The 14730-nt window shown below is 31.1% G+C and overlaps 3 protein-coding genes across 3 annotated transcripts; all 3 read left to right on the forward strand.

Annotated features, from left to right (window-relative positions):
* Nucleotides 1-3532: 3532 nt before the first annotated feature.
* Nucleotides 3533-6809, forward strand: LOC126666858 (derlin-1). Its single transcript, XM_050359741.2, has 7 exons — nucleotides 3533-3657; nucleotides 3907-4042; nucleotides 5017-5090; nucleotides 5209-5302; nucleotides 5449-5577; nucleotides 5702-5862; nucleotides 6458-6809. Exons 1-7 carry the CDS (start codon nucleotides 3641-3643, stop codon nucleotides 6585-6587), a joined length of 741 nt encoding a protein of 246 aa, XP_050215698.1. The 5' UTR covers nucleotides 3533-3640; the 3' UTR covers nucleotides 6588-6809.
* A 342-nt stretch (nucleotides 6810-7151) lies between these two features.
* Nucleotides 7152-8319, forward strand: LOC126666860 (profilin). Its single transcript, XM_050359743.2, has 3 exons — nucleotides 7152-7420; nucleotides 7502-7639; nucleotides 7998-8319. Exons 1-3 carry the CDS (start codon nucleotides 7292-7294, stop codon nucleotides 8130-8132), a joined length of 402 nt encoding a protein of 133 aa, XP_050215700.1. The 5' UTR covers nucleotides 7152-7291; the 3' UTR covers nucleotides 8133-8319.
* A 3175-nt stretch (nucleotides 8320-11494) lies between these two features.
* On the forward strand, nucleotides 11495-13102 carry LOC126666861 (profilin-1). The gene is made up of 3 exons (XM_050359744.2): nucleotides 11495-11810; nucleotides 12037-12174; nucleotides 12696-13102. Exons 1-3 carry the CDS (start codon nucleotides 11688-11690, stop codon nucleotides 12828-12830), a joined length of 396 nt encoding a protein of 131 aa, XP_050215701.1. The 5' UTR covers nucleotides 11495-11687; the 3' UTR covers nucleotides 12831-13102.
* The last annotated feature ends 1628 nt before the right edge of the window (nucleotides 13103-14730 follow it).

Here is a 14730-nt window from a genome sequence, read left to right on the forward strand (position 1 = left end):
ATAATAATTTATTTAAATAAAAAAATATATTAAATTTTATTGTGTGAAATTTATTAAAAATAATAAATATTTTAAAACAATATATTGGATAACTAATGTGTATATAAAAAAAAAGATGTGTTATATATGAGAGAGAAAATATTTTGTGGATAAAAGAGAGAGAAAAATTGTTGTGTAAAAGAGAGAAAAAGAAGAGAGATTATTAGATAGATTCAATCTACCACGTTATCCGTGAATTAACCTATCATATTATGACATGTTATTAAAATAATGGTACTATTGTTATTTGTTTATTATTTTTTTACACTTTTGAATAGTAATATTACTATAATGCTATTATTTTAATGACGTGTCATAATGTGATAGGTTTAGTATATAGATGACGTGGTGTACTGAGTTTACCTAATAATTTCTCGAAAAAGAAAGTGTTATGTAAGATAAATAAAAATAAATGTGTTGTGTGGTTAAAAAAATTGACACATGCGTAGTGAACCACAATTTGGACAAAAAAATAACATTTCCACTCACTTTTTAAAAAAACCGGATTCATCCGGTTTTGGTCAGAAACCGGTTTTTCCGGTTCAACTCGGTTTCTGACCGATTTTTTTAACTATGAAATTTTTATCCATAACTAGACCGGGTACCTAACTGGTTTTATATTAACTCGGTCCGACCGGCCAGTTCGGTCTGATTTTAACAACATTACGACAATCAAACCTCTTGATCGCAGATCCCCTTACTATCTCAAAAGGATAAAAGATATAATTGTGTTGGCACTTTAGTTCTTCAAGAAATTCATAGCATACAACCTTGAAAAATCGCTAAAAGGTCTGAAATAGTCGACAATAGACAAATTTATCATAAGAAAACTTGGAAAATGAATAAACACTTCGAAAAACGTAAGCAATTAAATTAAAGCTAAAATTAGAATCGGAAATTGGTGCACTAAATAGCTAAAAGCAAAAGATAAATTCACCCCCTCATGACGTGTTCTGAACGGGTTCCAATTATGAAACGACACCTTTAAATTTTCTACATTAGATAAATTTTTATTCGAACCAGATAGGTTTTTTTTGCAGAAAACAAAACTTTAATCTCAAATTTCAAACGGTTGTATACACGAGTACAGTTCGAATCCGGTGTGTCTTAGGATTCTCTGTTGCACTTCATTGACACCAATCCCATCGCCACTCTGTTCTTTTGTTTCTTTTGGTTCATACGGACATTTTGTTTTTTCCTTTACTTTACAACCCATGTGAATCAATACTCATAGAAGTCCTTATAGTCGGTCTTAATGGTAGGGCACGATTAATTAGTTATAATCAAGACTAGAGCTTTTTGGCAAATAAATGTTTTTATATGGGGCTAATGCCCTATTTATCCTTACTAGTTTTATTTTACGTGTTTCACACGTGGCTTATAGTGTGAATCGTCAAATTATCAAATTATATTTAACATAATAGTTAATTAGGAATAGTTTATCTTATTTAATATTTTAAATAATTTATTAATAGTTTAACATTTTTAATTGATATCTAAATTTTATATTTATAGAAAATTTAAATAGAAAATATCAAATAATAATTAAATTAATGATTAAAATAGTTTATTTTATTTTAAATTTTGTATGATTAAAAAATAATTAAAATACTAATAATTAATATAATTTTAATAATTTTTTATTAATAATTAAATATTATAAAATGAATAAGACAATAACATAAACGTGCCTGTCCCCCCCCCCCCCTCCCGTTTCCGTGTTTTTATATATAGTATAGATAGATAATTAGCAAAATTTCTTACATTAACCTCCTATTTAAATAAATTTCTCATTTTGTGCTATGCAACTTGCAGAATTGTTTTGCGAATTAGGGATAATTGGCAGAACAATTATGTGACTTACCCCTTGGCTCCGGCCGGCCGGCGTGGAGCCATGTTATCATTTTATAGCGGCTCGCAAGATGGTTTTGCAAGCTACTATAAAAAATTTATACTATTATAATTACAAATTCTCTTAAAAATTGTGGTTAATTTTCAATTAATCTTATATTTTTTTTAAAAATTAAAACATTAATATTGAAAAAAAATATATTTAGACATCGAAATATTAAATTTAGAAAAATTTACACACCATTAATATAATTTTTATTATTATTTAACTACTGAACCAGACGAACTAAATCACACCAAACCAAATTTCTATATTTTATTTTAATTTCTTAAAAAACTGAATAATATTTATATTTTTTCATTATCGAACCGACCGATGCATAATCTACAATCTACATTGCGAAAAGGAACCCAATCCAATACTTGGCAGGTATTGCGTATGAAGTTAGCAGACAGCAGGGATAGGGTCCTCTAATCATGAGCATATACTATGCCACTAATTACATTTGAAGCAAAATCAAGATTAGGTTATGTTAAACCATTACTCTAATTTGTGATTTAGGACCACCTAAACCCACACGCCATATCATCACACCACCATTTTGCTGCATAATTCATCTTCTCAACTTAATCCACAAGCCTTTGCTGTCCTTTCATCATTTCCTTTTATCTACATTGTTTTTTTCTTTTACGGATTTTTAGGAGGGTTCTTATAAAATTTTAATGATAAAACAAAAATTTATTATTACAAGCATGATTGTTACTAATTCTACAATGATAGAGCGTATTTTCTAATTTAAATTAATTAATGTGATACCATAATATTTATAAAAAAGATGTAATACCATAAGTAAATAGAGGAGATTCAGATATAACATCTTATTTTATGATTTTTTATTTATTCATTACAATGTAAATGGAGGAGATTCAAATATAAAATTCCATATTTGTAATGATTTTAAGCATGCATGCAAATTTATCCTAGATATTAAACTCCATTTTTTTACTTTGAGCCCCATTAAAAAATGATGGTTAAGTGATGATATATTGGTACTATTAACTAATGATAATGGTCCACCAAGAATAACCTTGTTCATAGACATGAGTATCTATTCGATCCGTTTAGTACTTCCGGCTTGTGCATGGTTAGTTTTGTTTAAAACACAACTCGAGCCGGTAATAAATATGATTTTTATGAACGAGAATGAACTTTTATTATTGTATCATTTTCCACATAGACTTAAAAAAATCTAACTAAACCCGTAAAAATATAATACACGGACCAACCATGAATACTAAACATAAGACCTGAATAGGGTTCGGACTTGATTTGGACTTGCTTTAAGAATAATCAAATCCGGCTGACCCGACCGGAGTCGGCCATGAACAGATCTATTGAAGAGTAATTTAACATTAAAACAATCATATAAAAAAATTGACGTAATTCTAGAACTAAAATGATTGGAATTGTGCATCAAAGAAGAAAAGAAAAGATAATGGGCATGGGCCCATCCACACTCATAAGCTCCATTATCCAGTTAAATGGGCCGGGTATGTTAGCTAGACGCTTCCCACTCTAGCCCAATACGAAAGAGAAGGTTCTGGATCGTACCAAACTCTTCTTCATTACGGAAACGACGTTAGAAGAAATCAAAACACTGTCATTTTCAAATCGAAATTGTTATTGAACAAAAACTTGCTGCAGAATTTGACATTTATCCACATCTCTAACTTAGCTCTCTGTTCTTCAATGTCTTCACCTGCTGAGTAAGCACAATTTATTTTTATTCTCAGTTTCCTTAGCTATCGATTTTGCGATTAATTTGTTAGTAATTAATGTAAAGATCATAATAATTGTTTAATTCAGAAGGTGGTAATGTAGTGGTCAGAAAGAAAATTTAGTTAAAATTATAATTTCGTAAGCATTTTGATGCTTCATTTCATGTGTTGTATGCGTCTTGTTTTGAAGCCTTAATTCTCATGGCAGTTGTTGCTGTTGATTTTTTTTTTGTTCAGATTCTATCACTCTCTTCCGCCTATAACCAAGGCTTATGGGACTGCGTGCTTGCTTTTCACTGCGGCTTATCAGCTCGGAGTATTTGATTTGGTGCATATTGCTTTGATATATAAGCTTGTATTCTCACATTTTCAGGTATTTATTCAGCTTTTTTATGGCCTAAGGTCGAGTTAGTTTCCCACAATGTATATGGATGATTGCAATTTAACAGGATAACTGTTTAGCCTTTGATTATCTAAGTTCTGTGAGTGCGTATCAACACATTTTACTAGATTATAGGCGAAACTGTTAAGCTGATGTAGTTGTTCTTAGAAATAAGGCGTAGGTGCAATTTGCGTACATGTGGTGAAAAGTATAGGCATCAATGCTGTTTCGTGATAAGCTTAGTCGAAATTTGTCTATATCACTCGAGTGCCTATATATTTGATGTTTTTGGATCCAAAAATTTAGGGTTCTTATGGTTTCTGAAAATTTAATCACATGATACATCATGCTGTATAGTGATAGTCAACACGAGGCCACTCTTAATCTTCTTCATAGAAATGTGTATTTCTACACTATAGGCGTATCAACACATTTTACTAGACTACAGGCGTAAATGTTAAGATGATGTAGTTGTTCTTAGAAATAAGTTGTAGGTGCAATTGGCATACATGTGGTGAGAAGTATAGGCGTCGATGCTGTTTGAAATCCTCGTGAAAAGCTTAGTCAAAATTTGTCTATATCACTTGGATGCCTATATGATTGATGTTTTTGGATCCAGAAATCAAGGGTTTCTGTGGTTTCTGAAAATTGAATTATATGATACATTATGCGTATAGGTCAGGCAAAGCGAGGTCATCCTTAATCTGCAGCATTAAAATGTGTATTTCTGTCTGGCCTTCTGTTGAGTTATCACGCGATTTCGTATTATTTCCTTCTCTCTCCTTTAAACATGCGCTTGCACTCACATTCTAATAAAGATGCAAGAAAATCTATGACGAGCAATTCAGTTACAATGTTTTATTTGTTGAGTATAGGGTTGAAATCCTATATTAGTGTGCTCAATACTTCTTTGAAATGTTTAAACCAGTCTGTAGAAATATCAGAAACTTTGTATGCTTTTGTAGGTATGGCGGCTTTTTACTAATTTCTTTTTCCTAGGAAAATTCTCCATCAATTTTGCAATTCGTCTCTTAATGATGTAAGTTTTAGTTTATAAAAAAATAATTTTACAACCGTTTTCTTTTTGCAATTTGAGAATTTGGAGTTGACTATATATGCAATTGTAACTGCTTTGTCCAATGTTTACCATTTTACAGAGCAAGATATGGCGTTCAACTTGAGAAAGGACCATTTGAACGTAGGACTGCAGATTTCTTATGGATGATGATCTTCGGAGCCTTGTCGATGTTGGTATGTAATTTATACACTTTAGATGAAGATGTTATTATCTGGCTAAAACTTACAATATAGAGCTGTTTACGTAGAATAACTATGGGAGATTTGACAGAATTGAAACTCAAGAGTGAAATAATTCATGATTTCCTGTCTCCATTTAGGTACTATCTGCCATCCCTATTTTTTGGACTCCTTTCTTGGGGACATCACTTGTATTCATGCTTCTCTATGTCTGGAGTAGAGAATTTCCTAACGCCCAGATCAACATTTATGGCCTTGTGACTCTTAAGGTATGCTTAAGTTGTAGTTGCAAATTTTACTCAGGTTGATATTTGTTCCTTGACTCTCTAGACATTTGACCATAGGTCTTACAATCTGATATGTATGTTTTCCTTTTTATACTTTTTTTCTCAGGCATTTTATCTACCATGGGCGATGCTTGCTTTAGATGTGATTTTTGGTTCACCTTTGATGCCAGATCTGATGGGAATCATAGCAGGGCATCTATATTACTTTTTAACTGTTTTGCATCCACTTGCAACAGGAAAGACCTTTTTGAAGACTCCAAATTTGGTGTATCCTTAAATTACTTTGTTACTTGTTGGAAACAATTAAATTTTTTCTGTTTTCAATTGTATTTGACAGGGAATTCTTGCCTAGACCTGGTTTATACGTTATTCATGGACCCAACATTCTAATGCATATTTCTCTCACTTATGATTTCTTAACTTCTGGTTGGTTGGGTCCATGAATATCGTATGGTCTAGACAAGAATTTCTATATTTGACTTCACATACTTTATGCGAAGCCATGTCTTCTAACCATGTTCCAGAATCTTTCTTGGTCCATACTCACTTTCCTTGTTGCATTAGGAAGTCAGTGTGAGCGCTAACTCTTAATATTGAGTTTTGATTAGCTCATAGCTCATTATTATGAACTAAAGCATAATCTTCTTTCAGGATTTTTTTTAATCACACAATGTCATGCATCTTTACATGACATGTTCATAAAGTAAAAGTAGCTTTATGATGATCTTTCTATGATTTGTCTACAACTGTTTGATAATGATTTATGCATTTCTATATTTTCAGCTTTAGTTCATTGATATTTGTCTAGAAAGTTTCTATGTTTTTGCTTTCATGCTGGTGTGATTTCCTCAACTCTTTATAGACGTAAACTGGTTGCAAGATACAGAATAGGAGCTCCGGCCCCAACAAGCAACCGCACAGAAGCTGATAGAAACGCACCAAACAGTACCAACACGGCTTTCAGAGGGAGGTCATACCGATTAAGTGATTAGTTTGTAGCTCTTCCCCCCGATGCACCTAACAGTTGATACCGGGAGCAAAGTATTTGATGCCGACATCAACTAGCAGAAGAGGTCTAATGAAAAATTCTCGACCTTTCAAACAACTTAACACTTTGTTTTTCTTTTATAGCGTTGTTGACGACTAGTGAATTGTAATACGTAAAATTGAAAACTAATGCCAAATGGGAATCTATGTCTTGATTCTTTTGTCCATATATATTTCTCCTAAATCCAATTCTTTAATTCTCACTTACTAGTTAATAGAAAAATATTAATTAAATCACTTTCTTCAATTCTCAAGAATTTATCAAAGAACAAATATATAAAATGTTATTAATAAATTGGATAATGCAACTATAGAAAACATTTTAAGTGAACAAAATAGTAAAAACTAAAGTTGGAATATTACCAAAAAAGAAAGGCGTTAATTTAGTCAAAAGAGAGGATTGAGGAAAATAGTGGTAGACCATGCACAAACCAAAACCAACGGTCTATAACTAATTACTCTATCAGATCCTATAAATCATCCCCGTTCATTTTTCACCGCATTTAACTAATTAAACTCACCGCCACATTTTTTTAACCACTTCCTAAACACAAAATACAGAAGAAAAATAGAGTGATCAGAGCTAATTCAAATAAAAAATAATTTTAATACAGTTATAATCATATCAGGAACAACTTAGAGATCAAAAATGTCTTGGCAAACTTACGTAGACGACCATTTGATGTGCGACATTGATGGACAAGGCCAGCATCTCGCCGCTGCTTCCATCGTTGGCCACGACGGTAGCATTTGGGCTCAGAGCGCCTCTTTTCCTCAGGTTAGTTCTCTTTTCCACAAATATTTTGCTACATTTTGAATCGGATGATGAATAATTTGGTCGGAATTGATTAAAATGCAGTTGAAACCAGAGGAGATCACCGGCATTATGAAGGATTTTGATGAGCCTGGCCATCTTGCTCCTACAGGCTTATACATTGCAGGCACAAAATATATGGTTATCCAGGGCGAAAGTGGCGCTGTAATCCGTGGAAAGAAGGTGACCGCTCGATGATTTAATTTCGAGAGTTTATTCATACAACCGCTGCGCTATGAATTAAAAAATCTTTTAATTGATACTTATTTTCTTTTATAACTAAATATTCTGCATGGCTAATACTATTACGTATTGATTTGTTGTATGAATAACGCATCAAAACAGTAGTATTGTATAATTTTTTTTATTTCTGATTAATTTTATATTTATACATTATTTTTGTTCTATAGAGTTATTTTTTTAATACTCTTACGGAAGGGAGAGTGTTTGTGAGAGAGATTGAACACACGAACTTATAGTATCTACCGCATGAGATATAGCTCATTAGTAACTGATTATTTAAAATTTATTGTTTTCGCAGGGATCGGGAGGGATCACTATAAAGAAAACTGGCCAAGCTCTTGTGTTCGGAATCTACGAGGAGCCGGTAACTCCGGGACAGTGCAACATGGTGGTTGAGAGGTTGGGCGATTACCTCATTGATCAGTCACTGTAGGCCTCTAGTTCTATCACCAATTAATATGTTCCTTAAGAATTTTGTGTTTATTTTTGTGATTTGTTTCTTGATCCATGGTTTCTAATTCTTCTGTTAAAAGCTGAGAAGTAGTAGCAGATAATAACCATGAGAGAACTAAATTGATTGTTTCTTTTTTTAATGTTTATTATTTTGTGGTTTTCATCCATATTTAATCTCTCTTGGATTGCTGTTTGTTCATATGAATATTTATTGGAAGATAATCTGGGTAAAATTAATTCATATATCTATGAGTACGATATCATTGATAAACATATTTATTTTAGGCTTAATTGCGTAAAATATCACAAATTTTAGCGTGTTTTGCAAATTTAACATAAATTTACAATTTTGGCAAATCAATATACAAATTTTTGATTTTTGGCAGTTTTAGCACCGATCAATTTTTCGTGAAAAAAATGCTGACGTGTACACCGGAATAACGACTATTCCGGCGTCCACATCAGCATTTTTCTCTATTTTTTTGAAGGAAAATTGATCGGTGCTAAAATTGCAAAAAATTAAAAGTTTGTGTATTAATTTGCTAAAATTGAAAGTTTATGTTAAATTTGCAAAACACGCTAAAGTTTTTAATTTTTTACGCTATTAAGCCATTATTTTATATTAACTTTTTTAATTTTTGATTTTTTTTTGCCGTTTGAATATAATTAAAAAGATTATAAAAATATTTAATCAAATTGAAAATATTTAATTAATGATATGTTACACATTGTCATCGGAGGAGAAACGTTGAAACATGAAATTACAAGAAAGAAATTGTTCGTTTTACAATTATTTCTGGCAGTGCTTTACAGTTAGTAATAGGAAATCAAAATAGCAATAGCGCAGCGAAATATTATCGTACAACATCAATTATTTTTATTAATATTTTATTTTTGATTGAATTTTTTCATTAATATTTTTGTAAGCTTTGATATGGATACATTTTCAAGGACCAATTTTTGGCCTTGCTAAATCATGTAAAGAAAAATGATTAAAATCTGCTTAAGTTCTCTTGAACGGGAGACGTTGATTTCAATAAATTTACACTTTTTATTATAAATAAAAAAATAGTATATTCATTTAGACCTTTTTATGTACATTTTTTATTTGTAATGGATGTTGTAAATTTAATGAACTTGACATTTCATGTTCAACTGAACTTGAAAGAACTCTAATCCCCAAAAAAAACATGGAAAATCTAACAATAATTAGATCACCAGAAATATATTCATGTGTTGTGAAATTCAAATTTTGAAATTGGTGCTCTTTCAAAATAAAAGTTAAATGTTCAAGAATTGAAATGAATTAAATATCAAGTTAGCTGGTTAACTTAGTTTTATTATTAATTTGATTAGAAATTTATTTATAAATATTATCTAATGCTGTGGTGTGCATATGAGATATTTTTAATAAAATCAATAATGTTTTCTTGGCTAATTGATAATAATATCTAATATATGCTCGTTATTCACCATTTATAGTTATGTGGAATTGAAATTATGGCTGCTTTTTAAATAGTTGTGTTCCATTTAAATATTTCATTATAAAAGTGTATAGTAAAGTTTCAAAAATAATCATTCAACTTTTTTTAATAATAAATTATTATTTTAATTTCTTAATAAATTATTTTCAACTTCGATTTTACTTAGCCTAAAACCGTTGATGCCTGTAGTCCAAAAAGAAGCTAAATATTACGATGTGGTTAATGATTAAAACTCTTGGTAATTGAACGATAAATGAATAGAGTATGAATAAAACTTAATTTATACAATATTCAACTTTGATATTATCCTGAAAGAAAAGCTTTGATATTACAAAAACAATAGATATTTGATTTTGAAAAGTATTTTTTTCTTGTCTTGTTATTTTTTTAAGGTTGTAAGATAAGATTGTTGATTTTTTTTTAAAGTAGCTTTCATATACAGTATTTAGGAGGAAAAAGAAATGCAGAAGGTATAAAAAAATCCTCGAATTTTTCTCAATTATCTGGGTACAATTAAGCCCCGTGTTTTTAAAATTGAACAATTAAACCCTTATTATTTTAAAATCGAACAAATAAACCCTTTTAGTTTACTTTTGGGACACTTACCCCCTCAAATTTTTGATAAATATTTTAAATATTAAAATTATTTTTGAACTTTTTTCATATATGATTATGAGAGATATGTCAGCCATTAACGAGTGTTTCTAATAATGTTGGATGAAAGGAGTTATTTGTTCTATTTGAAAATAAAGAGAGCTTAATTATACCCAAAAAAGTAAAAAGGATTGGTTTGTACTTTTATGAAAACTACGAGAGTTTTTTTATATCTTTTGCCAAAAAAAAGGTTGAATAGGTAGAAAGTAATATCAAATCCTTAAAGTTATTCAAATAAAGCACACAAGTCTTTTTAATCTTTTCTTGGCCATATAAACTTTCAATGTTTTAAAATGGTGCAAATATACTTCATGTTTGAAAAAAGTCACAAAGATAACTAAAAATATGAGGGGTTAAGTGTTTAAAAAATAAATTAAAAGGGTTTTAGTCCTCTTTTCAAAAAATTAAAAACAAAATTGCAACATTTAAAAACATTGAGCTCAAGTGGCAAAAAATGTAAAGGACTTATATAAATTTTTCAATAATTTGAAGGATGTTTTGTACCCTTAACCTTATTATAATAAGGATATTCGAAAGGCGTCACCACTTTTGATAATTGTCGCCAGCCACCACCAAATTTATATTCTTTAATCAACAGATCTCCTCTTCTTCCTTTCCTTTCATATTGGGTCCCATCTGCTATTTGAAAATTATGACAAAATATTCTCTCTGATTGGCTAGGCTGGATACAATAATTTCAGTCCTTAAATTTTAATTTTTAATATTTATTAACTTATTTAGAGTTCCACCGCCTGTTTTAGAAAGATATTCATGAAGCAGTTAAAGTCAAATAACTTTATGTTCATATAATGAAGGATTAGTTAAAAATAAAATAAAAAAACTAAATGTTTTTTTTACAATTATAATATAAAATATAAAATTTAATAAAATCGTTATTCAATTATTATTCTTTATTTTGAAACACCAAATTTCAAATATTGATGTAATTTTTACAATATTATGTATTTTAATCTCTATATCAGTTTGTCAATGTAAAATTTATAATTTAAAAATATTTATATTTTAAATTAAATATAAATGTAATAAGTTTTTATCATATGGAATAATAATTCTAATGATTATAAATTTTGTAAGTTTTATAAATTTTACGATTGATTAATTATTTGTGTCAAATGAATTAGTAATATATATAATGTAACGGGCAATATAAATTGAAGGAAAATCCCATACTGGAAGTAATAATTAAGAAAGAGTGAGCAGTGGACCACGTCCCGGCGTCGTTTTAACGCAATGTATGCATCACATTCACACTCTCTCTGCTGTCTTCACAGATAAGAATTGATCTCTTCTTCTTCTTCAGCTCAACGTCACACACAGATTCTATTAAACCCTCTCTATCAAATAATTTGTTCAAAAATCAAGAACTAGTTTTAAAGATGTCGTGGCAAACATACGTAGATGAGCATCTCATGTGCGAAATTGAAGGAAATTATCTAAAGTCTGCTGCTATCATCGGCCACGACGGCAGCGTTTGGGCTCAGAGCGCTGATTTCCCTCAGGTTCTTTTTATTCGTTTATTTGATCTCTTTTTTTAAGCTCTGATTTTGTTCTTAAATTATCTGAGAACCGGGACTTATTTCTCAATTCGATTAATTAGGGATTTAGGCTGTTATTGCTGAGTTAGTTCTTTATGTAATTGGATCTTCTCTTATTTTGCATGTATCTGGGATTTTTTTTAATTTTATTGTGAGAATTGTGTATGCTGATTTATTTTGTTTGGTTTAGTTTAAGCCTGAAGAAATCACTGCCATCATGAATGACTTCAACGAGCCGGGATCACTTGCTCCTACTGGGTTGTTCCTTGGAGGCACCAAATACATGGTCATTCAAGGCGAGTCTGGAGCTGTCATTCGAGGAAAGAAGGTAATCTAACTTACTTCCCATGTTTGTTTTCGCTTCCTGTTTTGGGTAATTAACATTTGATCGCTTCTATTTTTCACAATTGACATTTGATCATTTTGCATATTTTGGCAATCCTCGTTTTGGGCAATTGTCATTAATCGATTTGCGTTTTTGGCCATTGACATTTGATCAAGATGGCATATGATCTATTGTAAGCTTGCAAAGAGTAATTCGAGGTCAATTGAGTTGGAACATATAAAGGGTGCTTTCTGAATATGCATCTTTTTCGCCTGCTATGAACTTAGATTGTCCAAATTTAGACAGCGTGTTTGCTTAAGTCAAACTCAATTGAACTTTGATCACTTTGTGTTTTTGACAAATGACATTTGTTCAAGATGGCATATATATGAACTTAGAATCATTATGCGGTGCATTTGTTCATATATATATATATATATATATATATATATGTTTTCACTCATTTGCTTCACAAATTGGGATATTCTACTTGCTTTAGGCTTTAATTACGACTTCAATTTCAGGGATCTGGTGGTATTACCGTTAAGAAGACCTCTCTGGCCTTGATCCTTGGTATCTACGACGAGCCAATGACTCCAGGACAGTGCAACATGATTGTTGAAAGGCTTGGTGATTATCTCATTGATCAGGGTATGTAATCTCGGTATTTATCCTGATATTACTTACAATTTTATTGGCTTTTACGCAAGCTTGCATTTGCCTATATTCCTATTGTAGGACTGGGAAATGTAGCGAATAATATTACGAAATATTATAAGTCAAGGGATACACTGTGTGGGAAAAGAAATTGTTTGTTACTTGTTAAAATGTTAACATATGATGGGTCTGTTATTGTACTAAGTTTGATTATGGTATTCCGATAATTGTGGAGTGAAGTACTTTTGTCTAATCTACATCGGATTTCATCTTATGGATATGGTTATTTGATTGGCATAAAAGCGTAAAATATTTGTCTTTGTTCCTTCAAAGCACTTCATGTTCCATTTTTTTACTTTTTATGCTTAAAATGGGATACGAAAGGAGTTGGATGCTTAAAAATGCTCTCAGGAAATGCTTTTAGCACAATGGACTAATTCCGTTACTGGAAAACAGTAGACGGGTGTATCTACACTGCCTACTCATTCTTTCCCTTATCTCAACTTATGGCGAAGTTCATGCCTAACGCAGGCAAGTATCGCCCCAGATGCATACCAAAGTACGTAGAAGATAATTAATACAGAATCACAGATTATAAAATGTTATTTTAAAGGCAAGAGACAAGGCGATTTTTTTTATTTAAATAAGTTTGATAAGACTTATGAAATCTATCTACCCATATCATTTATTAGAAACACTACGAGAAGACACAATTACCACCTCGATCAATGTTAAATTGCCACCAAAAACTTCTCAGTTGTCTCACTTTGATAAGAAGATGGACAAGAAATAGAAACTGTAAGTTGAACTTGTAAATTTATTCAAGCTATGAAATTTATCATGGGAAAGAAGATAGTCCAGCCAGATAGTTATATTACTAGCCTTTATCTTGTACAGAAACAAAAACATCATGAAAAGGAAACCCTAGACGAAATTAAATAAATGAATCAAAATAAAGTTTTGGAAGTCTAAACGGAAAAATGCAAAGTTGATATGTATGGGTTTTTGGTCTTGAATCCAATACATTAGGAGTATTTATCCCAACAACTTTTGCGCCATGTCATTTTTATATCTAGCCAATGAGTATTTGCGATAGAGAATTTTTTAATTATTACTTATTTTTTTATCATTCAATTTTCCACATGGCTAACGCATAATTGGTTTGTTGCACGAATGACATGACGCAACGGTTGTGTGCAATAATTTTTGTCAAAGTTTGTCAAAGTAGTCTTGAATTGTATAGAATTATGAAAAGGTCATTATCAAGATTATTGATCCAATCTTTTCTCAAATTCTAAATCCGTATCAACACTTGAGAAATTTCGTGCAACATAAATTATCATTGCTGCCTATGAAAATATTGAAACATAAGACTTCATAAGTTTCATACAGCATGGATATAACATCTGTTAGTCTATGCGTGTGTTATTTTTTTTTTTGATACAAGAAAAGAGGCAAACACCTAAACAAACTCAATCAACAACCCTTCGACAGTAAGCTACACCTTGAAGATCATGCACTAACCAAGGCCAAAGACTACTTGGGATCGAATCATGATGGGATATCCCTACCCAACTCCCATTTTCCATTGAAGCTAAATGATCCGCTGCGAAATTCGCTTCTCTGTAAACATGCACCACTTTGACCTCCCAATCCCTCTCAATTAATGACCGAATAGCAAATAAGAGGTTCGAATATTGAGCTGCCGTCACCAAACTATTAATTTTATCAACAACCATCTTGTTGTCAACTTCAAGGATTACTCTTCGGAGACCAAGCTTCCAGCCCATCAGAAGCCCTTGGTAAGCTCCTTTAAATTCATCACCTAAAACTGAATCCTTGCCTAAAGACATCGAAAATCTCCCCAACCATTGCCCTAGCTCATTCCTCGCAATACCACCA

The sequence above is a fragment of the Mercurialis annua genome, linkage group LG2, assembly GCF_937616625.2.
Source record: "Mercurialis annua linkage group LG2, ddMerAnnu1.2, whole genome shotgun sequence".
NCBI lineage: Eukaryota > Viridiplantae > Streptophyta > Magnoliopsida > Malpighiales > Euphorbiaceae > Mercurialis > Mercurialis annua.